This window comes from Drosophila miranda, chromosome 4 (assembly GCF_003369915.1).
Source record: "Drosophila miranda strain MSH22 chromosome 4, D.miranda_PacBio2.1, whole genome shotgun sequence".
Lineage (NCBI taxonomy): Eukaryota > Metazoa > Arthropoda > Insecta > Diptera > Drosophilidae > Drosophila > Drosophila miranda.
Genome location: NC_046677.1, coordinates 22874686 through 22901386, shown reverse-complemented (window position 1 = coordinate 22901386; position 26701 = coordinate 22874686). Strand labels below are relative to the sequence as shown.

Genomic DNA, 26701 nt, shown 5'->3' with positions numbered 1-26701 from the left:
GACATGTTGCTATATTTAAATAAAATAGAATTTAAACCATGACAAATTGAGTGAAGAGGTTCCACGTGAAAAACCAGAGATTTTGTCCAATAGTTACCAAAAACACAACTTACTCAATTTCTTGTCATTCAAAGGCCTTGACAACAATTTGTCAATGTTGGCAGACCAAAAATCTTGTTTTGGGGATTTTTTTGTCCAGCCAGAAATCACAAACCACAAAAATGTCGTTTTAACAATTTGTACAAAAATGGTAATTAATTTTAAATGCTTTTTCTCACTTAAAGGCAAGATGCATCGAACCAGTTGATACGAAACAAAAAACATCAACCGAAAGTGCAGTTAAAAGAGAATCCGGTTCGCGGTCTGCGACAAGAATTACAAGTTCTAGAAGGTAGAGGAGGAGGAGCAACAGCTGTACCGAACAAGATCCCAATCTGGAAAAGATCTATAAAAAGAGATCGGGGCAAGGTGGAGGTGGAGGTGGGAGACCACTGCCTTGGAGCGGATCTGAAGTGTTCATTGTCACTCCAGGAACGTAGCTTGGCGCGCGTTCCTTGTCGTAGTCTTGGTCGGCGAGCTGCTTTGAATTTGTGATTTTGCTTGTTTGGTCAAGGGATGACCCACAGTCCATGTCCCTCTCCGACGACATTCACTTTTGCTGCCACTGCCACTGGCACTGCCACTGACGTGTCAATGCATTCAACGCATTTTTATTCATTTTCTGTTATTCCAAATACCCTAAGGGGATCTGGGTATACCGGGTATAGTGGAGAGCCATGAAGGCATGGCTTATAGGATTGAAATCTTGTATAACGCCTTTCAACTCTTACTTTCAGAGCACAATTCGTAATACAGCGTTCTTCCCTGCATTTTTAGGAGTTTAATTTGTATGTCTGCCTTTGCTGCCCATCCATTTTCAGGCATCCCGCAGTCGATCATATTTGTTGGCCATTCTTTGAGAAGACTTCTCTGATCTCGCACTGCCTGCCTTTCTCATCGCTCTCTTTATGTGCGGACTGCGTGTGCGTTGGTATAAATGAAGCCAAATCCGTACGCATTCGTTTAGTCCGAAATCAACTCTCACAAGAGACGGCGCACGGCGAAGATCGCGAGTTTTCCCCCCAAAAACGAGTCCCACTTTGAGTTCTGCCAGCAACCTACAGAAATAACTGTATGACGACCGAAGCAGCAGCAACAACAAAAGTTTATGCAAATTTTCGAGTCGGTATGTGGATACAAGAGATTGTTTATGTCTGTGTGATTTCCGTTTCGGCGCCGAAAAAAATTGTTTATAAACAATCCATTAGAACATTTGCTAGAAATTATTTGCGAAATTGAATTTAACTGTGCAAATACTTGCATTGTGCCCCCTAACACGTGTGCCATAAAGTTTATATTGCGATAAAAAAGTGTTTACAATAAAAAAAACGACAAAGTCCAAACAAAAAAAAATTAATGGTTGTCAAATCTTTGTACAGATCTTAAATAAAGAATATAAGAAAAAAAGATACCTATGTATAAACAAAATAAAACTGAAGAAAAATTCAAAAATTGCTTAATATACCAAATATAATATGAATTTCTATATATCTGAGAAAAAAAGACAGTCTAAATATTCTAATATTGTAGCCCAATAAAATATTAACAATTCGAATAAATGCCTTATTCAAAAAAAATAAGAATAACCAGAATGTTAACAGTTCAAAGAGAAAGATCACAAAAGATCATCCGATATTGGAACTGCTCTAACAATTTCCAAAGAAAACGGTGACCTTTGTCATTAACGCCAGCGCAGTAGTCGTGACTGGATTGAATCGGCTTCAACTGAAGGCGTGACTGTTTTGATTATGGAATTAACAAGAAGAGCTTTATCAAAAGCATTTAATTATAGAGAAGAGACCTCTGTTTAGCTTCAAGCTCTGTTTTCAGTTGGTAATATATTGTAATAGGTTTGGAAACCCGGAACGGGAGATTTTTACTAAGAAAATTTCGTACACAATTTCGTTGGCGGGGATTCTTAGTAAATCACCATTTGTATCTTATTTACCCATTTATTATGGAAAGATTTAATAAGTATTTATATATTTCACCAATTGAAATTGGTATTACACCATTATGTGAGTGTCATACAAGCTTCGACACTCTATGGGTGAATAAGCGAATAAGTTACACAATCGTTAACCTTGAACTCTATACGAAGCTCGGCCAACAGGTGATTTAGCCATTCAACAAATCGAAATAATTTCCAGCCAGTGCGGCGATTGAAGTCAAATCAAAATACGAATGAGAATAGAAAACATATTGTACGAGTAGCATGAATGACAGGGACAGGGACATGGGCACAGACTGGGACAGACAGAGGCAGAATGAGCGTGCAGTTAACGAAGCATAGACAAAAACTGATTAGCCGCAACAACAACAAAAAATTACTCATACGTCGCATGCAGGCACAGTGCTGGACCAAAATATTGCACACCGCAAAAAACAGAGAAGTCCCCATTTTCGTTCCCACAGCACTTGCTGACCATTCGATTGAATGTAAGCCGGTATGACAGTCACTTAATAGGAGCAGGATTTTAAAGTTAGAAATTATGCATATGAATTTTAAAGGGCTAAAAAAACTTTGGAAATTTGATATATATGAATATATTTTTTATGATAAATTTATTATTCAATAACAGGTAATATTACAACAAATGTTGAGTGTAAAGAGTAGCTTTTAGAAAATAAATTTTCAACTGAGTAGTATATGATTAGTATATCAATATACGAGCGATTGTCAGCTTCTATTCACATAATACTTCCATATAAGTATGTATATTTAAAAGAAATATTACTGCCAGCAAGTAGAAGAATAAGTTAGTAAGTGTCATGCAGTCAGGAACGTACCGTTTAATTTAGTCGAAGGGAGAGCCATATTCATTGAGAGGGAGAGTGTGAGAGCAAGCGAGCGGTCAGCGTCAACGTCAACGTCAGCGTCAGGCTAGCCACTCACTCAATCGCTCTCCCTCACGCCCTCTCATTCGGTTTCGTTTGCCGTTTATTTGCCGTTTCCTCAAATCATTTAAGCGCATTTGAGAATTGTTTGCCTTTCCATACAGAACCGAAACCGAACCGAACAGAACAGAGCCGACTAGTTAACCGGCGAAACGCAGAAAATATACAACAGGCATCTGAACAAAAACTGTGCCCTAAATAAATATAAACATATACCAAGTTCTGAAACAATACAAACTAAAAAAAGGCTTTAAAAGCGTGTGAAAATTGAAATAAGAAATATGAAGCTGTTGCTCAGTGCTCTATTGATCGCTCTGGCCCTCAGCGGAGTCTTGACATTGCCAGGTGAGTTATAGCCCCATAAATCAATCGGCGAAAATCAAGTTTTAGTGTACAAACACACACACATCGCAAATCATCATTAACATGTATATTCTTATTAAGAAAACAGGGAGAAGGCAACCTTTTGAACTCATTAATAATTCAAATTGATAAGGAGTGAGGGGGAAAACCTAGAATTTATATATTTCTTTAAATAAATATTCTCTTGCAATCTGGAAATGTCTAGAACAATCTGAAATGAAACAATACTTTTCACTGATTAAGAAATTAATTAAGAAATTGCACAGATTGCTTTTTCTGATCTGAGAGATTAATGGAGCTACGGCTATGTGTTTCTCACAGAACACTAAGCCCTAAGGACAATCCTAGTCTAATTTTTCTTATTATTGGTACAGGGAACAACCTCTTCTTTTTATCAGAGAAGCGAAGACACTTTTTTACCCAAAATTGAATTCAAACTGTGCTTTAAGGTACCGGTTAAGTAACAGTTTTAACTCGTTGAAGCATTCCTGTTTCCTGGATAATGATGCCAGCGTCTTGATAACAAAACGAGACACTTGACAATCAGCCAAATGCATCTTACAGATACAGAAGTAACAACAACGGGCAAAATATCAGAGACTCTCAGAATCAGAATCACGGAGTGGAGTCCGGGGATGGATCCAGGGAGTTGCGTCCTTATTGTCATCATCAGCGTTTGCTGGCTGCTGGCTGCTGCCTTTGGCTGCCACTTGAATGCATAAATTGCTGAAGAAGCTGTGCTGCCAGTGAATCGCAGATGATGAGGCCAGAGATGGGTTGGGTTTTGGCACAGCTGCCACAGCCACTTGAAGTTGTCAAATTTGGTGCTGCAGTCAAAATCATTTGCATGAAATATGAAATTTTCATGCAATAAGTCCCGATATTCAGAAAGGTTTGTTCCAGATACAAGCTTGAGCTGATTTGCTTTCAATTAGAGGTGTTTGTAGTTGAAGAGCTGCCTTATTCAATGGGTTTTTGCTTGATGACAAATCTCTCAATTACACATCTTTTACTTATTTTAAAAATAGTTCTTTGAATTAATTTCTTAAGGTAATCTGCCATGCCGGAAGAAGAGACCTGATTGAATGGAAAATATGGATACATCACAGTAATCTCAGAGATATCTTGAAAGTCCTTAAACTATTATAAATCTGAAGTCTTTCGAGACATGTCTTTACCATCTGAAGGTCTCACCCATCCCCCATCTCAGACCCACAGTTGAATGAACCCACGTACAATGTTCTTCACTCAAGTTCCTCCACTTTCTGGCCACTGAAATTCTTGGGCATTTTTCTTTTCTTCTTGTCTTGTGGTTCTCTTAATTTTGTTTTTACGAGTGCCATGTATGTGGACGATGTGGTGTCACTGTACCATGGCCAAAAGAATTGGGTTAATTATGGCCATAATTCGCTTTTAAGGCCTTTTCAGGGAATGTTCTCTGTTCTCTGTACAAATTGCAGTTGCAAGCGGGCCATAAATCACATTTTTTTCTGCATTTTATTACTGTTCACTCGAGTATGTGCAACTATGCGTGGTGTCGTCTGTAATAAAGCCCTAAATAGGTATAATTATATTATTGGTGAATTATTATATATATTTTATACGGTTGACATTTGCTGAATTGCTTGGCAATTTGTTTAATTCCGACAGATATTTATTTATGCAAATTGGAGTTAATTTTTTCGGAGCCCTATTCAAATGTTTTGTGTCGAATTGTTTGATGAGTCGCCAGCTAATTAGCATTGCGTAAGTCCGTTCCCATGGGTGGTTTAGTTAAAATATAATTTTAATATTTTTTGGACCTAAATCAATAGAGTGGAAATAATTTATAGGGGCTTAGAGAATTATGGAAATTATTTGCAGTAAAAAAAAGGAGGCTGCAATTGAATAAAGGCTGAAATATGAAACATTTATATCAGAAGAATTGTCTATAGTTGGTTTTTAGAACCAAAAGCCAGTGAAATGAACAAGTTGTTCAAATACAAAACATAGACTCAGACACTTCCTGTAAAACTAAATAAAATTTTAACTTCGAATTAAGTTGATTTAAGCCGAACATTTTTGTTGCCTTTGATTTTTGGACTCTCTTGTGGTCACTTCGTGGCGGGGCTAGGCGTTGGGACCAATCAACAAAAATTAAACAATTCCAAATTGAATAAACAACAGCAGGCAAAGCAGAGCAGAGCAGCCTATTCAAATTAAATGAAATTGTTTTCTGCATTTTGAACTTTAAGCTTTAATTGGTTGATTATATCGAGCAGCAGTCTCGCCTCGTCTCCGCCTTGTCCTTGTCACCTGACAGGGTTTTACACAAAAACAAATGTATACATTTCCAGAAAATTAAGTAAATATCAGCATGCCACAACAAAAACAAACTAAATTAGAATGAATAATTCAATTGTATGGTTAGCAAAATGTACAAAAAAATTAAGTCTGCTAGTAAGGTGCGTTTGAAAACTGTAAGAATGGAGTACACCATACCATTCCTCGACCATTGCCATGCCAGTCTCTTATTTGAACTATCGGCTGTTTTATGGTTTTGAAACGCACTGTTTTCACATACCGATGGACGGAGAACATTTTACATGACAGCCGTAGTTGTTTTCTCGGTTGTTGCTGCTGTCGTTTCTGTCGTTGTTGTTGCAACGGTTTTGCTAGCAGCCCAATGATTAATCACTTGCAATGAAATTCTACACAAATCTACACAAAAAGTTCAAACGCTGTAACGCTGTAACGTGACTGTGAGTGGAACAGAGGAAAAAAAACAGCTGTAATGGAGGGTGGGGATACCTGAGACAGATTTTAAGTACCGTAGCCGTGTATACCAAAATTGCATAAAGTGGGGTAATATTTTTCTCATTTCTCATCATTCTTTTATTTTGTAAAGTGAATCATCATTTTTTTTTGGATCTGTGCAGCCAAATTCCCAGATGATATCTGATTTAACCCAGATCTGAGTGTCCATTCGTGGGGACTATGTGCATATGCATATACTCGTGTACATACTCGTAAATTATAGTCACTTAAGCTTCCATAATGATAAAACAATCATAAGTTAAATCTTAAGAGGAAAACAATTTTCCTAACAACGCCATTAGTCGAGGTGTGGGTCATAGTTAGACAACTATAATTTCGACTATAAGATAGCCACTATTCAGCACAAATACATAATGTATTGGACTTTCCTCACCAAGTATATAATGGTATATCTTCCCAACAAAGAAATTAATGAATCAATTTATTCTTTACTGTTTGTTCGATCAACAATGAAATACGGAATCGTTATTATACGTATAGAAATCTGTCTAGACTTTGGACATGTCTCCCTCTCTATTGTCCCTGCAATTGTCAGCTGTCACGAAGGGTTTATCCAATTAGGTGGATGACTCAGCCCGCTCTCACCGTGATTGAGAACTGCTGCAGCAGCATCAGAGCCACTTTGGCTCTGGTTCAATGTCACGTAATCGCTGCAAGGCCTCCCTGGAGGCATGCCTCCCAGTTTGCCGCCTCTTTATGTTAATTTATGTGCTGGCAAAATGTGCAAGCGCCTCTAATGCTCAGCCACGCATGGCGCAAGCCCCAAAATCAGAAATAAATTACAGCCGACTGGCACCGACGGAGGCACAGGAGGAGTCGGAGGCAGTAGCAGCATCAGCATCGGCAGCAGAGGCAGTTGCTCATAGTCAGCAGAACCAGGAGATTGCAACAACAACAGAAAATGTGGGGAAAAAGGGCGTTTATGGCGGATAAGATATCGCAACAAAGGTATTTGGATTTTAGAATGAGATAAGTTCAGGCCTGATCCCAAAGCAGGGTGCCATTGTTTTCGGAAATCGGATATAAATTGGTTCCATTTGAACCATTAGGGATACAATTCATTCGGATAAAATCATTCAATTAAGTAGATTTTAGATTATCTCCTTTGTAGTTTTTGTGATATCCAATCATCGTATGAACGAACCTACACCCAAGCATCAACGCATCATTCATATGGCCTGGCAAACTGAAATAATTGTATATTATAATGAAAATCCTGTACATTACTCAAATACTCAGGTGGCTGTTGCAATGTCAACGCAATGCAGCTTTAAACGATTTGCGGATGGAGGGGGGGATTGGGGAGTTTGGATTTTGGTTTGAATAGAAATGCGGTGGATGCGGATTGGGTTTGGCATCCCTCTCTGGCTCCCTCTCTATCCTGCCTCCTCGTCGGCAGCTGTGGCCGCATGATGTCCTCCTGTGTCGAGTGGAGTGGCTCGGTTGGGTTGTAAATTTAATGAGATTCCTGTCAAATTAATTTCCGGTTATGATTAGATTTTCGTTAATAGCAATTTGCGGTTTTACTCCCAAACCAAAAATATGCGAACTTCAAATTTCACTGCGTGTGTGGCTCCTCCATGGGTGTTGCAATTTGCATTTGAATCAGGCAATTGTCACCATGCGCTACTACAATTTCAATTGCGGCAATGTTTTATGTTGAAATTATCCAAACAATGTTCGTTTGTTGCACGATTGGGCATAACATTTTGATGCTTTTCCCTATTTATTTGCGGAAATTACACGCGCTAAGATTCCTGAAAAATGTCTGTGGATTTGTTAGTTTCTTTTGGAAATTTATAGTTTGTGGAAGGTCTTACTTCTGGTTAGCCACTCTCTTTGTTGTCAGATTCATCAGAGGCCTGCAATCTTTTGCTGATCTCTCGATAGATGAAAGTTTGCTCTGCTGCCTACTTGTTCAATTATTTGCTCAGCTGAGTCGGTCCACGAATCTAAAAATAAAAAATATACACAGTCTTTGGCGTGCCGCAGAACATTGTAGAGTCTTTGATACTATGTCGGGTGATCATGGGATGCTGGCATACAGTACGAAATATGAGCAGAGTGTGCTATTTATGCTATCGTCAGAGGGTCTATGTCTGATAGGATTGTAGCTGTATAAAGTGCCTTCTAAATACATTTTTATATGTTCCTATTTGTAAAGTAGTACATATATTCCTATACAGTATGATGAAACATTCCGAAGAAGCATATTCAATATGAAGACGTGCTTTGTGCAATTGTGGAGTCAGGCGCTTCCCCTCAATGCCATACTCCATTGACTCCATTTTTGTGAAAAATCCAAAGTGAAAGCTAAAGCACGTTCTTTCCATTCGAAATTAAAGAAGCCCAGAAACCCAATCTGAGCATTTTTCTTCTTAATAAATTTCCTACACGTACACGTCAACAGAACCGAACCGAACAGAATTAATGAGGGCGCGACTCCTCGGTTCGAGTTCGGGCCAAAGAAAGCCTAAAATTAAACAATTTTACTTTTTGGCCATTTCAGTTTTTCCGCTTTGCAGAACAATTTGCTGCATGTGGCGATATCAGAAGGTGTATTCGGAACACTGGAATGGAATGGGATGGGATGGGATGTGGTGTGGTGTGGTGTGGAGTGGGGATGATGGAATTCGTGTCCGGGACCAAACAATCAAAATCAAATTCAGTTGAAAAAACTCATTTTAAACGCGACAAACGTAACGTTCAATCTTCCAGAACATTGAGTACGTGACACGATTGTCACATTTGGCAGCGCCACCAAAAAGGGGAGGGGTCCCAGAGAGAGAGAGAGAGAGCAGGCAGGCCTACCGTTACAATCAAAGTTTTCGTTTCCGGTACCCATAGAATACTTACAAGGGTATATTCAGTTGAGTGGATTTTTGTAACAAGATGAGAGAATCGTAGTACATAGATCCTATAAACTTCGGTAGAAACGAGTAGAATTTTCGAGGCTATAAGAGTCTCTTTAGTTTCCAAAAATTGAAGGAAATCTACGGTATTCAAAGTTTTAAGGTGGTCAACTTCCACCGATATACCCCAATATTATCATAGTTTGAACATCCTTGTGATCAGTTTTAATACTGTAGGGATTCCTACAATCCTCCTTATCCCTATACTGGCAAATAAATGTTCTTGGAACTGTGCCTCCAGAAATCTGGCAGATTTCTTGGATACTTCCAAGAGCTCCCTCCTAATATCTCTGTTATTATAAGAATTAAGTGTGGAATATGTACTAATTGTAGAGCCCCTACAAAATTTGTTGCCTTTCTGAGTATAGGGTATCCAGAAAGCCACTTCTTGTTTCTCGATTCAACTTAGGCTGTCAAGCCCTCGAGCTTTGTTTTTGTTTTGACGCAATGCAAATGAAGTGGAGTGAGAAATGAAAAATGAAGGCAGCAGCACCTGACATACTCGTACTCCAGGGGGTGGCCAGGGGATTTTCAGGGGATGGCCAGGTGGCTTGTGGAGGAGTAAGGGTAAGGGGTACATCGTACAGTGGCACCAGTGGTTGACTAACCCAGCGATCCAAAATTAATTGAATTACATATTATTGTATATATTTTTGGGTACTTCTGTTCTTACTTGGACACTGCCTTCTTTTCTTTGAGGGCACGTAATATTTTGTTTGTCATGAAAATCGGGTTTTTATTGGAAGAGAAAAGGGGGGTGTTGAAGGGGGATGTGAAAGATTCGTAGTTATTTGTTTGTTTGGTTAATGAAGCTGTTTTGTTTAGATAATTATTCTTATGGAGAATATTGATTGATGTTGATTGAAAGCAGATTGAGTCCCTTCAGAAAACGTGTGGAAAATGATGAAATAATGCTAAATAAAAACCACTTCTGTATAGCGCTCATATCTACCCCTAATCGTATGCAACCTGTCCAACTGTTTCCGAATATTGCCAACCATTTGTTTTGCATCCTTCCGCTACTAATTCCGCATTGAAATGGCCGCTAAACCCCATTTGTTATCTCACATCTCCCTGTACCCTGTATCCCCATTGAGGCCTCAATATAACTCGAATCTGTCACAAACCATTCTTCTGACTGGCTCTTATCGCAGTCCCTCATCGCGGCTGCCAATCAATCGGGGATGGGGATGTGGATAGATAACCATGCAGACAACTAGAACCGCACCACATCCCCTAATAGGCGACCCAACCGCCGCAGTCGAAGTCGAGACAACCGTGCAACGTGGGACCCAGCTGCTGTTGCAGCGCGTCACATTAATCAAGGCGGCCCCCCAACCCAACCAAAGTCGCACACACACACACCACTATATGGCTGAGCGCCCCCCCTCAGATCTAACGTCATCGCACATCGCCCATTGCCCATTGCCCCATCAAGGGGATGACCGAAAAATCATTGTTGACATTTGTAATTAGAATTGATAGCAGCAGACAGGACGCCTACGATTTCCCCCAGCCACAGACGCACACACACACACACAAAAAGTGGGTCCAGGGGCTAGTGGGGGCGGGAACTAGGGACCCAGACGTTAAACTAATTTCGTTTTCGTTTTTCCAAAAAACCTGAACCGAACCGAATGGAAACGATCCGGCACTTTGAGAAGGGGTTCAAGCTCCAGCACGTCCATCATTTGTTAAATGATGATACCCGGTGGTCCGACGGGATCTAAGGGTATACTGTATTTATGGACAACATAGAACAGGGAGAAGGTGTCGGGGCACTCAGTCAGAATGGCTTCCCTCCGCCAAAAGACGCACACATTGCACGACGAAGAGTTTGTGACGGGTATTTTACAGTCGGTATCGCAACTATCGCTTTCTTACTTGATTTTTTCTTTGCCGTTGGGTTTGGGTTTGGGATTTGTGTGTGCCTGTGTGATGTGTGCGTTCTAGCAAAAATATCAGCTCCGACACAGGGACATACACCCATTCGAGCGAGCCTCCGAAACACGTCAATTGAATGGCATTTCACTCGGAGAATGACAGCAAACTAAGCTTCGGTCTGCACTTTCACTCAATTGCTGTCGGGGGTTGGGCGGTGAGACTTGAAAGCTGGCTTTGATTTCACTTTCGGCCCGACTGCTGTTGACATCTGCTATGCCCCAGACCCAGCCCCAACCCCAGCCACAGACGCAGACCCCTCAAGTGTCGTGTGTGTGTGTGTGTGCGTGTGTGTGTGTGTGTGTGTGTGTGTGTGCATCAAACTAATTTTCCCCCTGTTTAGAGTTCTTGAACGTGACACAAGTCTGCACTCGGTGCATGTCCATTCCACTCTCACAGAGCCACCCCTGTCCCCTTTGGGTGCTTGTGTCTTCCATCAGCCTCAGCTTCGACAGGAGGCAGTATTCTGCTGGTCTCCTGGTCTCCGGGTCTCTGGTCTGTTCATTGGTTTTCAACTGATTTGAAATCATTTTAACCCAAATTGCATACAATTGAGTTTGTCAGGAGGTGGAATCCCGGAATCTCCTGTACACAGTCCTCAGTCCACAGTCAGGATGGGTGCTAGCGGGGGGGATAAATGTTTGTATGTAATTGAAATGCCTGAGCTGTGAACTTGTCCTCCTCCGAAGGCGTTGATGGTCTGTCTTCCTCTTGTTGCTGTAGTTTTGGATGGACTGGGCATGAATTAAGGTGGCTGGAGGTAATTTGCAGCAGCTTGGATGAGATTAGGCCTGACAGGCCACTCTTTGGGTGAGATCAAAAATTGGGCAGGAACTCGAAACAGAAGGTGTTTGTAGGAGGTTGGATAGAGATAGATTTCCTTATAAGCTAAGGCCGCTCGAGAGCCGTGTGGATCGTGAGAGCGAGCGTGAGATCGCTTTTAGAGCTTTAACAGAGAGCTTCCACAGACTGTTAACAGAGAGCGGGGTAGCAGGCGGTCAAATGCTGTTAACCTGGGATGTTAATAGCTCTGTTGCCCGGAACAGATGATTTTTATCAAATTAAACCTGACTTATAATGTAGCTAAGAGTAAGTAGTCGCAGTCCTACTTACTTCCTTTCTATTCACCCTTTTATTTCACCCCCTTTCCTACTACTGCAATTCATAATTGCCTGAAGCTGGGCAAAAGAGAAAATTCTCAAAAGATTTACATAGGAAACTAACTTTTTCCGCCCAACTACAATCATAATTACAACAAGCAGCAGCAGCCTAAGTACACGACAGCCCCTGGTTGCCCTTCTGGACAGTGAAGGGTCTTATGGTGGGGAGGGGGAAAAGTTTTTACATTAACCAAAGTGCGGCTATTAAAAATTCATTAATTGCATGCAACGGAAAACGGGAAAAAAGGCGCAACAAAGTCGAGGAGCTAAAAATGCGCAGCGAGCGAAAGTTTAATTGATTTGTGAGAACCAAAATGGTGAAATAATTGATAGATAGCTCGATAGAGAGAAAGAGAGGGAGAGAGAGAGAGAGGGTGAGAGCGGGAGAGAGAGAAGGGCTTTTGAGATACGAACCCTTAATGAGCATTGCCCCGCAGTGAAATCTGGAAACTTTTATGGAATATTGTTTTGCTGGTTTTTCATATTTTATTTTGCACTGTTTCTATTAATTAGAAAAGTTCGGCCACAGCAACCGGAATTGTTCGGTGAATTGAATTTGCAATTTTCAATTGGGAAAATGGCAAATGAATTGCGAAAAAGTGGTAAACTTGTCTCGAATACGAACACGAATACGAACGACTGCCCGAGTATTACACATATTTCATCGGCCAGTGGACCATTGGACGTCAAAGTAATTGAAAACGCATGCATCGATGATGGCCAAAAAGCGAATTGCAATTTTGTTTGGCCAAAAACCATATTGAGGCCACTCAAAAATGCTGCCCGGACAGCCGCAATATAAATTTGATGGCCAGTCCTGCAGTCCTGTCCGATCCTAGCCTCCCGCCCCCACGGTCCCTCAATCCCCAAAACGGGCTCCCAACCAAACCGACACTTTTGGCCAGCAGTTTAATTACCATTTTGGGGGCTGCTGCAAAACCCAAAAAGGAGAGAGAGAGAGATGCGAAATGCATTTCAAATTTTCAAGCAATTTTTCACACAGAGGGATTTTTCATGGAGAGATGATAGGCGGCCTGGCAGTTTGTAATTATAGTCGCATATTTATTAGACTAGAAGTTTTGCCCTTTTGTAGGTTGTATTTCATTCGAAAAGTGTCTGTAGCTAATGCTCTGGGATTCTTTATTCGATTGTGAGAGGAGGAGAAGGCCCAGGTAAATGCAGGATAGAACAACTTTTGCCAGCATTACCAAATACTTCAATAGCATAAGTGTTTAGGTATGTCTTTGGTCTTTTGAAGTACATTATTTACCTAATTTTAAAGTATTTATTTACAGCTTCTAAATCAAAGAAATTTTATTTCTATTCAGTGATATTTCACATTAAACATTTGGCTGTGAAATCTTAACCAAAGAAACCCAAAAAAATACTTAAAGCCCACCCAAAAGTTGTCTGGGGAATAAAATCATTCGGGCTTCTCAGTAAATTATGCAAAATTGTACAATTATGTTAATTAATTGACGCAGACTTGAACCCACCAAACACCGCCCCTTGGCCTGGGCGCCAATTAGCGCCATAAAACGCAGGCGAAGCGATTGCCAGGGATTTTATTTTGGCTCCTCTGCCCTTCACACGCCAAAAGGCTCCCCGAAACAAAAGCTTGAAAAAAAAAACAGAATGGGAAGCCCAAAAAATATTATATGAGTGCCACGCCCAGTGGTCGAGGAGGGAGGAGGGGCCAGCCGCTGCTTGTTAACCTTACATAATTAGCAACAAAATGTTCGCTGTGTTTAGAACAAAAGCGCAGTGCTATGCAGAAATTTCCACTCCCCGTTAGCCCCGTACCATTAGCCACAGCCAGAGCCAGAGCTGCCAACTGGTTTTATTAATTTCATAATTCAGCAGAAGCCGTAGGAACAGAACAATGGACGAAGCCTGGAAGGGGGGAGGACGAGCGAGTTGTGGTCCTCCTGTCTGGGCTTAATTATTGGAAAATTAATGAATATGCCATGTTAGATGTTTTCCCCATTTTGTGTGTTCGTTTCTCTCTGAAGTCTCGCCTCGGCCATGTTTCGCATGATTAATAACCCAACACAAAAAAAAAGAAGAGAGAAAAAAGGGGATAAGGGAAATTCAACATGTTCATTTCTGAAAATTTCTTCATCCCGGTACATGATTCAATTTTTATATTTTGTTGCTTTTGTCACTAACAAAAGGGTTCTGCCATGGCCACCGTTGCCCCTTAAGGTATGCTACACGAAACCATGAAATATGGTGTGCATATACGAGAATCTCGCTGGCTTTTTGATCTTCATTTGTTGTGTAGCTGAAAGCGGGGTTGTTTGGGGTATATTTGTTGGAGTACTTTGTGAGATCAAGTTATTGAGCATTTACATCCGCTTCGTTTTTTCCTTTCGCATACGAGTACAAGCCAAATATTAAATATTTCGCTCATCCGAAAGTGCTGATTTGTGCTATGGACAAAGAATGTCCCCATGGTCTTCCGCTTAAATTCAAACATGAGTCAGATGGTATGTGTTGCACATCAGGAAAAGTGCAATTGCCTGAAATGGGGCACGGATCCACTCGGATCTTAGATTCGGAGCTAAGATTGTAGCTAACTCTCTTTCTCTAAAGGTAATTGCATATTCGATCAGTTTCACAGATGTTTGCTCAGCATTTATGTACGAGTGTACGAGTACTACCTATCCATAAATATATCCATGGTGCATATTTGCCAGCATGTAGCCCACTTTCATATGCACCACGAAATGTAAATATTTGCACTTGTAAATGACATTCACGTGTGCCAGTGTGTGGCCCCCCTCCGTTCTCTGGCCCATTTTTGGGGTTACGTTTTGTTTCTTTCTTTGCTCCACTTTATGTTTGATCGCTGGGGGGACCTGGGGTCGAGACCCCCTCGCTCTCTGTTGATGACGGTGACGACGACGACATTTTTTCACAAAATCCCAAACATATTGCGAGTGTCGTGTATATTTCTCATAAATCGGCTTAAAAAGCGAACGTCCGAAGGGGTTGGGGGTCGTGAGGGGTCGACCTACAAAAGTGCATTTGTTTGCGGACCCCTGCACTACCCATTTGTTGGCGCCTCAGGGGAGGGTGGGTCACATACGGTTGGCCTTCTGCGTACGCAATTTTACGCAGCACATAAAGCTCTTCATATTTCACATTTCATCTGAAAGAGTCGAGTAGAGGCGAGAGTCAACCCTGGCTTGACTTGTTTTTAACGTCGTTAGTTTGGTTTCCGAAGCCCGATTATCGCAGTGTTTGGAGGGTATGCTGGAACCATGGTATACCAAGTCAGGGATGTTAAGGGATTGTAGTGGGAGTACTCCAACGATCGTTTTACAGCTTCTCTGTATACTTCCCTTTTATTCCATTGCCGTGTGGTTCATAAGAGCGCTCTCAGAGCTATCACTGTCAGATGTAACCGAGAGCGTCCACAGACTGGTAACTGAGAGGGGTCACAGGCTGTTAATAGAGAGCCGTAACAGTGCGCTGTTAGTGCTCGCGGCCACAGGCTGTTAACGTATTGCGGTACCTGGGAACAGTAAGAGCCTGTTAAGCTGTCGTGCCTTTTCTCTGTTACAGCTGCTGGAAGAAAATTTCTATGGGATCCACTTAAACAAGGTTAAATCCTGTTTACCTTAGCAGATCGTGAAGGGTTCTCTCTATTAGTTGATTGCATTTCAAGTGAATATCTGAGTACAGGGTACTCCTATAGCCATACATACCAACTTTACGTAATTTCTGTTGTGCGAGTACGAGTGTGTGCCGTGCTCTCTCCAGCCACTTGTTGTATGACGGCTGTGCTGTATGCTGTTGTGTGCCTGTTGTCGCTGTCAGTGTCAGCTGGCGAGATTTATGAAGTGCAACATGCCAGAGACTGGAGATTGAGAGTGGGACGAAGAAGAGGAAACGCATTTATCTATGCGGGGAATGGCGCTGCCCCGTTCTTACTTTGAATCATTGTGAAGGGGGTCTCTTATTTAGAGGTTCTCTGATAAAAGCCTTGGGTCAGTTTTTCCCCCGGGGCGAGGCTGGGAAATCAAATTGAAATTCCCATTTTGAAGTTTTCCCTTGGGTAACTGGTCAGAAGGTCAGGTCAAAGAGCAAAACCATTACCATATATCCCTAGTCAAAGAAAATTATGCTTAAGCAAAGATTGCGTAATAAGCGCTAATGAGGCGCCCAGAAAGGGGTAGGGGGTACGAACGAAAGGGCAGCGCATGAAAGTCAGCGCTTTTCTCGCTGATTTGGCTAATTTAATGAAAATTTTCGCAGCCAATTTGTTTCTTAATGATGAATAATACCGTTTAATTTCATTTCTCGACCCTTCTTGCAGCGCGCAACAATCCGCAGGACGATGCCGAGGTGATTAAAGTGCCCTCTCGCCCTCAGTCCTCCTCCGCCGCTGGCGAGCCGGATTTCCATAACTTTGGCGGTGTCATCGATACGGGCGCTGGATATCCCTTCCTTCAGTCCAATCCGACGAGCTTCAACACGGGCTTCTTCGACTCCTTCGATGGTGAGTGCGCCGTAACCTGGGCGGGGGGCGTATGCGTGATATTACGTATACGCATAATGGTATTTTAATTAAATAATCATTTTAAAAATGTGCTCCATCCATAATTACAAGTCTCAATTGCATTTCTGTTTCGATCACATCACATTTATTCCTGCTTAATGACGATGCGAGAGAGCTGAACAATGGGTGAAGGATATGCATACGCTCTGATGGCTCAGACATTGGATTAAATGCATGATGTCCCTTGGGTCAAGCCAATTAGCCAACTGTCCTTTGGGGACTTTTTAAACTTTCCCGACTCTTCCCCCCCCTCTCGCCTCTCTGGCTTCAAAACGAAAAACAATTTATCAAAATATTATGTCAAATTTTGTGCAGTCCCCAGACAAAGTTTATTTATTCTTTTGTATTTATTTCTATATTTATATAGATAGATAGATGGATAGCTAGAGGGGGTGGTGGTGGGAAGTGGAGTACAGTAGGTCAAGCCAGTCTGTTGGCCATTAAAAGTGAAAAGTTTGCCCACCATCTACCAGCCTTATATCTGCTCGGAGCTAAGATTGTAAGACGCCTCGATAGAAGATGAAGATGACGATGATGAAGCTGAAACTTCATAAATCTTATCCTAATACTCGTGCGTTTCCGGGGGGGCGGGGCTGGGGGTGTGTAAAAACTTGGCAAAGCCCATGGCATTTTATATGCATGAAAGATGTTTTGTTCTTTTTTAGACTCGTTTTTCCTAGGGGGGGAGGTGGAGATAGAGTGGGGGGTCAACAAGATAACGAAGCGTAGGAAACAGCATATAGACAAATAGAAAGTTCGGGGAGTTGCGGTTGCCTCGGAACTTTGTTGTCAGCGATTTATTTGAGTTGTAGATGGAGGAGCAGAGTCCACTTGGAGTTCTCTATGGGGAGGGGTACTATGTATATTGGGGGGTGAGGTGTATTAAAGTAGAAAGAGAAAGGCTGTTTGGGTATAAAGATGAATAATGGATATATATATAACATGTGACTTGGAAGAGGAGGTCTATTGATTTAGGGATAGGTTAATATAGTGACATATACTCGGATGGATAGATGGATGGGCTAAAAAGAGGACTACTACATGTTTGAAAAATAAATAGTACAAATATTTGACGAGTATTTCAGATATGATATACTCGTAGATAAATCAATGTGGGGATATATATTCCTATATTAAAGGTGATTGCTATTGATTTATATTGATATAGATATTGGTCAATGGATTTCTATTTCAAATTACGGATTTATTTCGGAAGCTTTAAGGGAGGCTATCCAATATTTCTTAGAGCATAACATTTATATAAGTACATAAACCTTTAGCAAGCTACGTTTTCTCTCTACAACAAAGTATTAAAAACCAGCAAACTTCAGCAAAGTTTCGCCATTTCCTGCCCCATTATCAATCACTAAACGATACATACAATTTAACAGCCAACTGAAGTACTTTTCACACCTCTTTAAACGCAAATTACCAGCAAATAAATTGGCGACAAGCCGCGACCGGGCCAAGAGCTAGTCGTCCAAGCAATGCGGTCAAGTATTTATGACAAGGTTGAAGAGAGAAAAGAAAGACACTAAGGCGACGACAGTATGTCGTCAGAAATGAAAAACTGGGGTGTGTTTTGGGAGGAGGGGACTGGTGAGGGTGGGTGAGAATGGTATTACGACAGGGCCAGACAAGGCAATTGCAAATTGCAAAGCGTTGGCGACACAGAAAACGCTTTTTAGTGCGTTCACGGATTAAGGATTTTCAAACTGAAAAATACATTAGCATGAGACAACGACAACGAGAACGAGAACGACAGCGATGGAATGTCTGCTTAGCACTTAGACACAGCCAAGACCAAGAGCCAGCCAGACCTAGACGAAGGGCACCTGCTTCGATTCCCAGAGAGTCGCTCTCTCTCCATGTCAGTCTCGTTTCTTCGCTGCGCTGCACTTTTATTTTAGTTTGTTTTTCCGCTTGAAATTATACCACAGACACCCGAAATTTTCCTATTTTCTATTTAACATTTTTTTTTTTTGATCTTTTTGTTCTTTTTTACTTCATCAGACCTCTTCCGTCGTCTGCGCACTCGTCTTTGGCCTGTTATTGCCACCGATTCGAGTGAGGATGGCACGGGTGCTGGTGCCGGTGCGGATGATTCAGGCGATGGCATTGGATCTGGCTTCTCCTTCGGTCTGCGGCCTTTGACTCCCCTGAACCCCAAGAATGGCAATACAACCTCAACGGTTAAGGTATGTACTGTGTTTGAGGGAAGATGTATCATCAAAATCTGTTAAAGAAATGGCTGAAAGGAATACTTAAAGACGAACAGTAAATCAAAGTCGTTTAGGGAATGGCATTGGAAGGGGGAATATAAAATAATCGGATAGCTTTCTAAGGCTAAAGCTAGTTTGAAGAGCATTTGGTTATATCGATTTAAATTGGTTAAAAGATTTGAAAAATCGAAGATACCCACAAAAAACTAGTTTAAGCTGTTCTTGCACCTAAGAGTATACTGCAAAAAGTTTGAATCGATTATTTTTTTAAAATTTGTTTGCGTTTGTACCGGATATATGGGATTTAAACAGCTTAAAAAGATGAATTTAATTTAGATATTTCTTAGACGAATTTCTTCAACTTATATCCAAAATATACCGAAAAATCGAAGTTTAATATTTCCACAATATCTTAAAACACAAAAAACAGGTTGTTGATGGCCACAAGGTGGAGATCAATGAGACGGTGTACGGCGACACCAACAGCCTGTTCAAGGTCCGTGTGGTCAATGTGCGTCCCCTGGACAGCGGCGAGGAGGTGGCCGAGGGTGTCCTCACCAGCCAGGGAGATTTCCAGCCTGCCGCGGCACCAGCCACTTCGGCCCCGGCCATCTTGCCCACCAAGCGGGGCGAGTTCGATAATTCGGACGATGACGATAACAGCCGCCGCGAGCCCCTGGAGAAGCAGCCCAAGGACAACGAAGTGCGCGATATCGACGAACCTCAGGTATAATCATATTTTCGAAGCATTTAATCCCGGAAATCCAAAAATCCGTTTAGCAAACGCTCTACTAACCAACAGCAAATATCAACAATTGTATATTGAGCAATTTATAAAGAGAAAACATTATGTTAACTTGTAATATATTTACTTACATATATATAAATATTTCTTATATTTTTAAATAAAGTTTTGCCTTGAAACTAAACGATCCAGCAACTTGTACATATCTTTAATCGTTAATTGAATGCCTGCTTCTATTTCTAAACTACTAAAAACAATAAATAATGCAAATAAAAATGGATTTCGGCTTGGTCTGGTGAGAGGCTTCTCGGTTTGGTTTGGTTTGCTTTTGTTTTATTTTATTTTAATTTAAAGCTTTAATTTGCTACTCTTTATTAGATTTATTTTTAATTTAAATCCACCTCCCCACTTTTTTGTTGCAGTTCCGTTTAGGCCTTTAATTAAGTTTCTGTAATTTGCCAGGCCAATAATCTCTTCAGACCGCAATCGTAAATATTTTATTAGCACGACAAAATGTTTAATTGTACAATTAGATGGATTTTTTCTATGGTTTTTTATTGTGTTTATCGTATAATATGAATATTTGTTCATTGGATTTGTGAGTAGTTTTTGTTTGATTCAGTTTTTCAGCTGCGTCTAAATTAATAATGCAAACAAATTATAGTATGTGGCCACAGGGCAAAAAATATAATGCAACTGCCATATTATGCAAATGTGTAAAAATCACAAAACAACTCCCAGCCATGTGCGATGAGAGGCAAATACATATTGCGTAATTGACAGATAAAATTATTGCCTGAATCACTGAGAGTTGTGGTAATAAGTAAGCTGTTTGTTTTGAAGTCATTTCAAAATTTATTTAAACTTTGTTGCACACTCGTATTACGGGATTATTCATTCAAATAATGTGTGGGCAGTGACACTATTTATATTACATTTATATTAAACAAATGTATAATGTAATCAGTCATAAGAAAAGGCAATTTAGCCAGCAGTTGGCCTAGACTGAGGTGGGGCCATGTGGGAGGCCGATCATATAATACAGATGGAAGATGGATAGAGCGTGGGCTGATCATCAGCTTGAAATTAAGAGAACAAAAGCAAAGTCACAACATTCTCAGAATACAATCAGTGTAATGTTAGGAGAACCTTTAAAGTCTTTTAGGATAGTATCAGCAAAGCCTATGAAGAACTAAAAATATTTCAACAGAGCCAGATAGAAATCTCAGGATAGTCTCTTCAGAGTCTGAAGATCCGTTGGAAATACAAAATTCAGAACCATTGCATTTCAAAGAACTGCAATAATAGTCAGGTATTAATGGAGACAAGGCAAAAATTATAGGAGTCTCGGGAGTTTAGGGTCTATAAGATACAGATACGAACCGTGAAATAACTATTGCACTTCAAAGAACTTTAATAGTAGTCAGCTATTAAGCCACGGTTAAACAGAACCCAGCAGCTTATATGTACTGGTATGAGACCCCTATAAATCATATCTCTGTTCAGAAATTCTCCCTCTGTAGCGTACCCAGCGTTTGCCGGTTTAATATGCAATGTAAACCCTTTTTGTAACGCACCTTACTGCAGGATAATATATGTACAGTCGCACTGCCCCCGTCGGCAATTGGTCACACCCGTTACCATCCATGCAGCGGTTCATGCATCATACGCGACAATTTTTCTTTTCGGTTTTGCTGCGAGTCCATTAATTACTTTTAGGCCATAATAAAAATTAATTTTTATTAAAAGTCATGCGCTCCGCTCGCATAAATCCTTGTCTTGGGCGGGGCTCTCTACCGTTTCGGCTATGGGCGTGGCAGCAGGTCCAAAAAGGAGGAGAGGTGGAGCCTGTATTTATGAGAATTTATTGTGGCGAAATCGACGAACGCTTGTTGGATATAATACTTTTTTTCTACTTTTTTGCAACATAAATCAGCGGAAAATTAATAAATGACCGTACAAAAAAAAAAAAAAAAAATGCAATGCGGCGTAAAGCGCAATTATTAACAACTTTAAAGTTGTAAGTGACATGTCAACGTTTAAATGCGAAAATTTAAATTTAAATAATGCCAGCGGTGACATTTTTGTAGCCGCAACCGGAAGCGAAAAGAAGAAGTGCAACTTCCACAAAAAAAAACTAGTCACATAAGTTGCGAATATTATTATACGCTTTCAGGAGAGGTATTAGTCTTTTGTTGAGGTGTTTGCAATGCTTTGGTATACAGAGAAGAAGGGACATATAAAGTGATCATATGATTAAATATTATTAAAAGATTATTGTCCAAAGCGTATAAAGATTTTCGAAAAATTAAAAATCCAATTAAATTAAATTTACTTTATAATAATTTTTGTACGAAAAAGTTGATGGCATTTTTTTTTGTTGATTTCCATTTCTAAATTCAACCGATTGATTGTCTTATAGATCCACTTGTTGCGTTTTTTTAGCTGCCACTGAAACGATCGAAATAAAAGGGTATCCAAAGCTTCGGTTCTGTAGGTATCCCACCTCCCGTTCTTGAATAATTTGTTGTTCCTGCTGTATTTTCATTTAAATTTTTTGTGTGTTAAACTTTTCGTTTTTTCATCTCGCGCGGATATTGAAAGTTGTGGTTTGTTGGGGCTTCTGCTGGAGAGTGGGAGAAGAGGTGATACCCGCATGGAGCCTACTGCCTTCTCATGCGTTTATTTGAATTTAACATTCATGGTTATAAATATTAATATGCACGAAAGGGACAGCAGCGACAGGGCACACAGAGAGAGAGAGAGAAGAGAGAGAGAGACGCAGAGTGCGATCCCTCGTTTGAGTTGAAATATTGAAAAATTGTTGAAGCCTGTCAAACAATTTGGCGACTGAGGCTTTTGTAAAAAGCATGTGAAAATACACAGACAACCCACACACCCACAAAGCCGCACTAGAGTACGTGTTTTATTAATATTTTCCTATTAAAAACCCAATAAATATGCATATAATTCTCATATATGCCAACTTTTGATAACTATTTGCAAAGTACTGTGTGCATTTGCATTTTTCAATTTGAAGGCGACCAAAGTCAGGAAATGAGAATGGGAAGAGTCCTCCCCAATGGTCAGGTTGGAGCCTGATTTGATTTTCATTTAAGGATTGCTCCACCAATTTTGGACTCACTGTCAGTAAACGCTATGCAGATTTTGAATCATCTGCCACATTTTTCAATTCGTTCCGATTCTCAGGAAATTCCCAAGAAACAGAAATCGTGACTCAGTCATGGCGCCACCTATTCTAAACATTTGCCTTGTTTCCGTACCGCGCCACCCAACAGATTCCAATTATAAAAAATAAAGTGATCCGTAACGAACAGAAATAAACAGATGCGCAAAAGTGTGTAGGTATTATTAATATGAATTTCTTAGAAATTGCTAATGAGCGACCGGCAAAAGTGGACACAAACTGAGGGGAATATGTAACGTCACAGAGCCGAAGGCGGCAGAGCAGCAGCCTCTCACATGGAAACGAGACACACTGACCCACCGGGCGCGAGACAGAGAGAGAGTGAGTGTGCCAAGACCTTAACGAAATGCTGATTTATCAGCGACGAAGGTGAATCATGCAGTGCATTATAAAACGGAAATAATGAATGAAGACTGTAAGTTTAGAGAGAAGAGAGCGAGAACCCACAGATCGGTGTAAAGCTTTGAAAGCTTTGCTCATTTGTTAGCTTTGACTCTTTCTTGCTGTTGAATCATGCAAATGTTCAATAACAAACGTAAATAATGAATGAAGAGAGTAGAAATAACAGATCACTGTTAAAGTTTGACGTCTCTATCTCCTCTCTGTAAAAATAACAACAACAAGCTGCCAAGTTGTGGCTGGCTTGGTCTCTTTCTCTCTATAATGCAAAAGCTTTATTACAAGCTCCTCTCACGGCTTAAGCTAGTAGCTTAAATTCTATAAAATCTTTGTGCTGGGCGCAAGAGAAGCTCAGTTTAATCTTACACACGAAGTCCGCTGATTGTGAGTTTTTTATCGGTTAAAGTTGTTCTATATTGTATATATTCTTTTAAGTAGAGGTGTGGTACTTTTAAATATTAATTTAACCATTTATTTTAGCATGCAGCGTCTGCTTTTTAACCTTATCCGAAACTTAACCGCGTGATTGGCCCTTTTCGAACCTAAATTAATACAAATTTTTATCCAATTTATTTCACACGCACACATACTGCACCTGCAACCCATTATACACACACACACCCACACGACGCACAGTCCACAACAACAACAACACCAAGATATACTACAACAAAACTTGCCACCAGCTCGCCCGCAGACTCTGTAGCAGAAGGTACGGATTTGGAAATCAATAAGGAAATCATGGCCAATTTAGATACGGAAAGTAGTATGTTTGCCGCTGTAGAGGCCAAGGGAGAAGCGGAAGAGCTGTTCGACAGCCAGAAACAGGAACAGGAGGAGTTTGAAGCTGCGGAGAAACTGGCCGAAGACTCTGCACTGTTTGAGGATGCGGACTTGGTCCATCGTCTGGCCCAGCTGCAGACCAGGGAGCGCGATGAGCTGGAGTCTTCCGATGATGAGGACGGTGAAGCAATCGCACCATTCGAAATGAGTGAAACCTTCAATGAAGAGTGGGAAACACTGGACCAGGATCAGGAACATGACCAGAACGAGGTGGCGGTCGATCAGGACCGTGACCTGGACCAGGAAGCAGATGCCGGCAACAATTTGGACAACCACATTGACATCTACGAGAGTTCGTTGCCCATCGACCTGTCCCACGACATCGCCGTCAACGATTTTGCTGCCGCGAATCCAGATTTCCCGGTCAATCCCGACGCCGAACTGATTTCGGGGCCGTCAGTGATCAAAGCAATGCCAATGTTCGAGAAACTGTCAATGGGACCGCCGAGAAAGTGATTTTTGGCAAGCCCCACTCTAGTCTAGACATTGTACGAGTATTTAGTCTTAAGATTCTAGTTGTAGGCACCAGCATTCATCGAGGATGTCTCTGAGAAATCCAAAGAAGATGGCATCCCCTCTATTATTTATCATTATAATTTAATCGTATTTATTTCGACAGCGTGCGAGTATTAAATGTGCCAAATGTGCATCCGAAATTAATTTATTGCCTCCAAAAAATAAATGAAATTTATAAAACACATATTAAACACAAAAATTCATTTTATAAACGGCAAGTAAAGTATCGAATAAGTAAAAGAATATTAGATAATTTTCTTCGGGTATTTGGTGAAGAGAAACGATTAGCTTAGAGAATCTAAAGCTAGAGATTTTCTCTCACTTTTTGATGAATTAAAGTAATATTTAATTAATCCACAGAGCCATTGAATCAAGTTTATTGTTATTTCAAGTGTCGCATACTTTCAGGTGCTCATTTTCATCTCTCATTGAAAGCCTCGAACTGTTCGAGGCTATGATGGTTTTATGGATTTAAACTGGATATGTGAATGAAACGCTGAATCGGCATTATATGCCTCATTAGTTCCTTGCTGAATGCGTATTAAAAAAGCAGCCTAGTTAATTATTTTTTATATTGCATTGCATTGGGGTAATTAATTGTGGTCAGCTTATGGTTAACTTAATTGCCTGTTATTCCTTTTGTCAAATAAACCTTTGCCATAAAAGCGTATTAATTGATGAATTTATTGCTTATGTGGGGAAAACCCTGAGCATTGCAAAGAGATATTCTTGATATCAGAGTTCTAAAGTATGCCATTCCTAGGACTATTTTCCTATGGGCAGCAGAGCCAGTTTAGAAAAAACCAACAAAAGTCCAAGAGGTGTCACAGGAATGTCTGTGGCATGACCTTCTCTGGCTTTCCTGAGCAAACATTTTAAAGGATATATTTAATAGGTACGTTTTTTTAGTTCATTTTGGTCTCTATTGTGAACATGTGTCGGTGACACTCCTTTTTTGTTACCTTGGTCACATTCCCTAGGGCAAGGTAATTTTTTGTTGGCATTGAAAACGTTTTTTTCCCAATTGAAGTTGAATATCCTTTGTCTTGTGAATATACTAAATGTTTACATTTTAACATTGTCCGAGGCAAACAATTGAAAATCATGTTTTTAATATTGGCCATTCCATTTGTTATTTCTATTTGTTAAAGTACAGGATAAATTCCATAAGCTGGAAAGTATACATGGAGAAATTTAAGGTACCATTATTATTATTTATTAGAAAAACTATTATAAATAGTTATGTACCTGATATATACAAAACGGCATACGAACTGCTAAAGCCATCGACGCTGCAAAGACTTAAGACTTTAAGCCGCAAATCGGGCCTCAAGACCAAGGGGTTTCTAGAATGTAAAATAACTAAAGCTCTACGACTTGGCACACGTCAATTATCTGCCAATCTATTATAAATTGTCGTGATCGCAGACCTACTACATTAAGAGCAAAGAAAGCCACTTCCTGCACAGCATTTATCTGAATCCAAAAACGCAATTTTAATTCTTTTTGGTCTCCATAAAACTCCATGAACTTTCAGAATCAGAGCACATCCACTTGCAGCACAAGAATTAATTAGGGATATTTCGTAGTCGTAAAAGTCGATCATTAAATTCGCACTTATTGGGTAATTGAAGCGAGTATCCACTGTATTGTTATACGTAATTTAAAGGCATTTACTTCGACATTGTGTGGGAATATTTACGCTTCAATTTCCATTTTTGTTCTCTGTTCGATACGAGTCTCTCTCGTGTGTGGTGGCTGTTGCTGTTTGAATTGCAAGCCCGTGGAATGCACAAGTGGCCGACATATTTGTGCATTACAACCAGGGTTGCCACCATCAGCCACCATCAGTCGGGGAGGATGTGCATAAAAGTTGTTAACGATTTTTTGTACTGCCCTGCGAGTGCAACTGTGTGTGTATAAAGCATAACAGTAATTATGGCTCCCGTGCTCTCCATTCTTCATGCTCTTGGTCCGGGGTCTGGGGTTTTGGGTCTTTACAATTGCTCCT

At 40.5% G+C, this 26701-nt stretch overlaps 1 protein-coding gene and 1 long non-coding RNA gene across 5 annotated transcripts; one reads left to right on the top strand and one right to left on the bottom strand.

Annotated features, from left to right (window-relative positions):
- The first annotated feature begins 1088 nt into the window (after positions 1-1088).
- LOC108162678 lies at positions 1089-24833 on the top strand. Of its 2 annotated transcripts, XM_017297522.2 has the most exons (6): positions 1089-1225; positions 3102-3342; positions 16515-16697; positions 18771-18955; positions 19410-19706; positions 23968-24833. In XM_017297522.2, the coding sequence occupies exons 2-6, from the start codon at positions 3279-3281 to the stop codon at positions 24628-24630; spliced, it is 1392 nt and encodes a 463-aa protein (XP_017153011.1). In that variant the 5' UTR covers positions 1089-1225; positions 3102-3278; the 3' UTR covers positions 24631-24833. The 2 variants fall into 2 exon arrangements, with proteins under 2 accessions (XP_017153011.1, XP_033249022.1); XM_033393131.1 differs by lacking the exons at positions 1089-1225; positions 23968-24833 and adding an exon at positions 20147-20179 and having other exon boundaries at positions 3069-3342.
- LOC117188770 lies at positions 7352-18316 on the bottom strand. 3 transcript variants are annotated; one of them, XR_004472832.1, is made up of 4 exons: positions 18171-18316; positions 7998-8129; positions 7705-7945; positions 7352-7645 (listed from the first exon to the last, which is right to left on the bottom strand). It is a non-coding gene; the product is annotated as an uncharacterized LOC117188770 (long non-coding RNA). The 3 variants fall into 3 exon arrangements; XR_004472831.1 differs by having other exon boundaries at positions 7352-7945; XR_004472833.1 differs by having other exon boundaries at positions 7352-7934.
- Positions 24834-26701: the final 1868 nt, after the last annotated feature.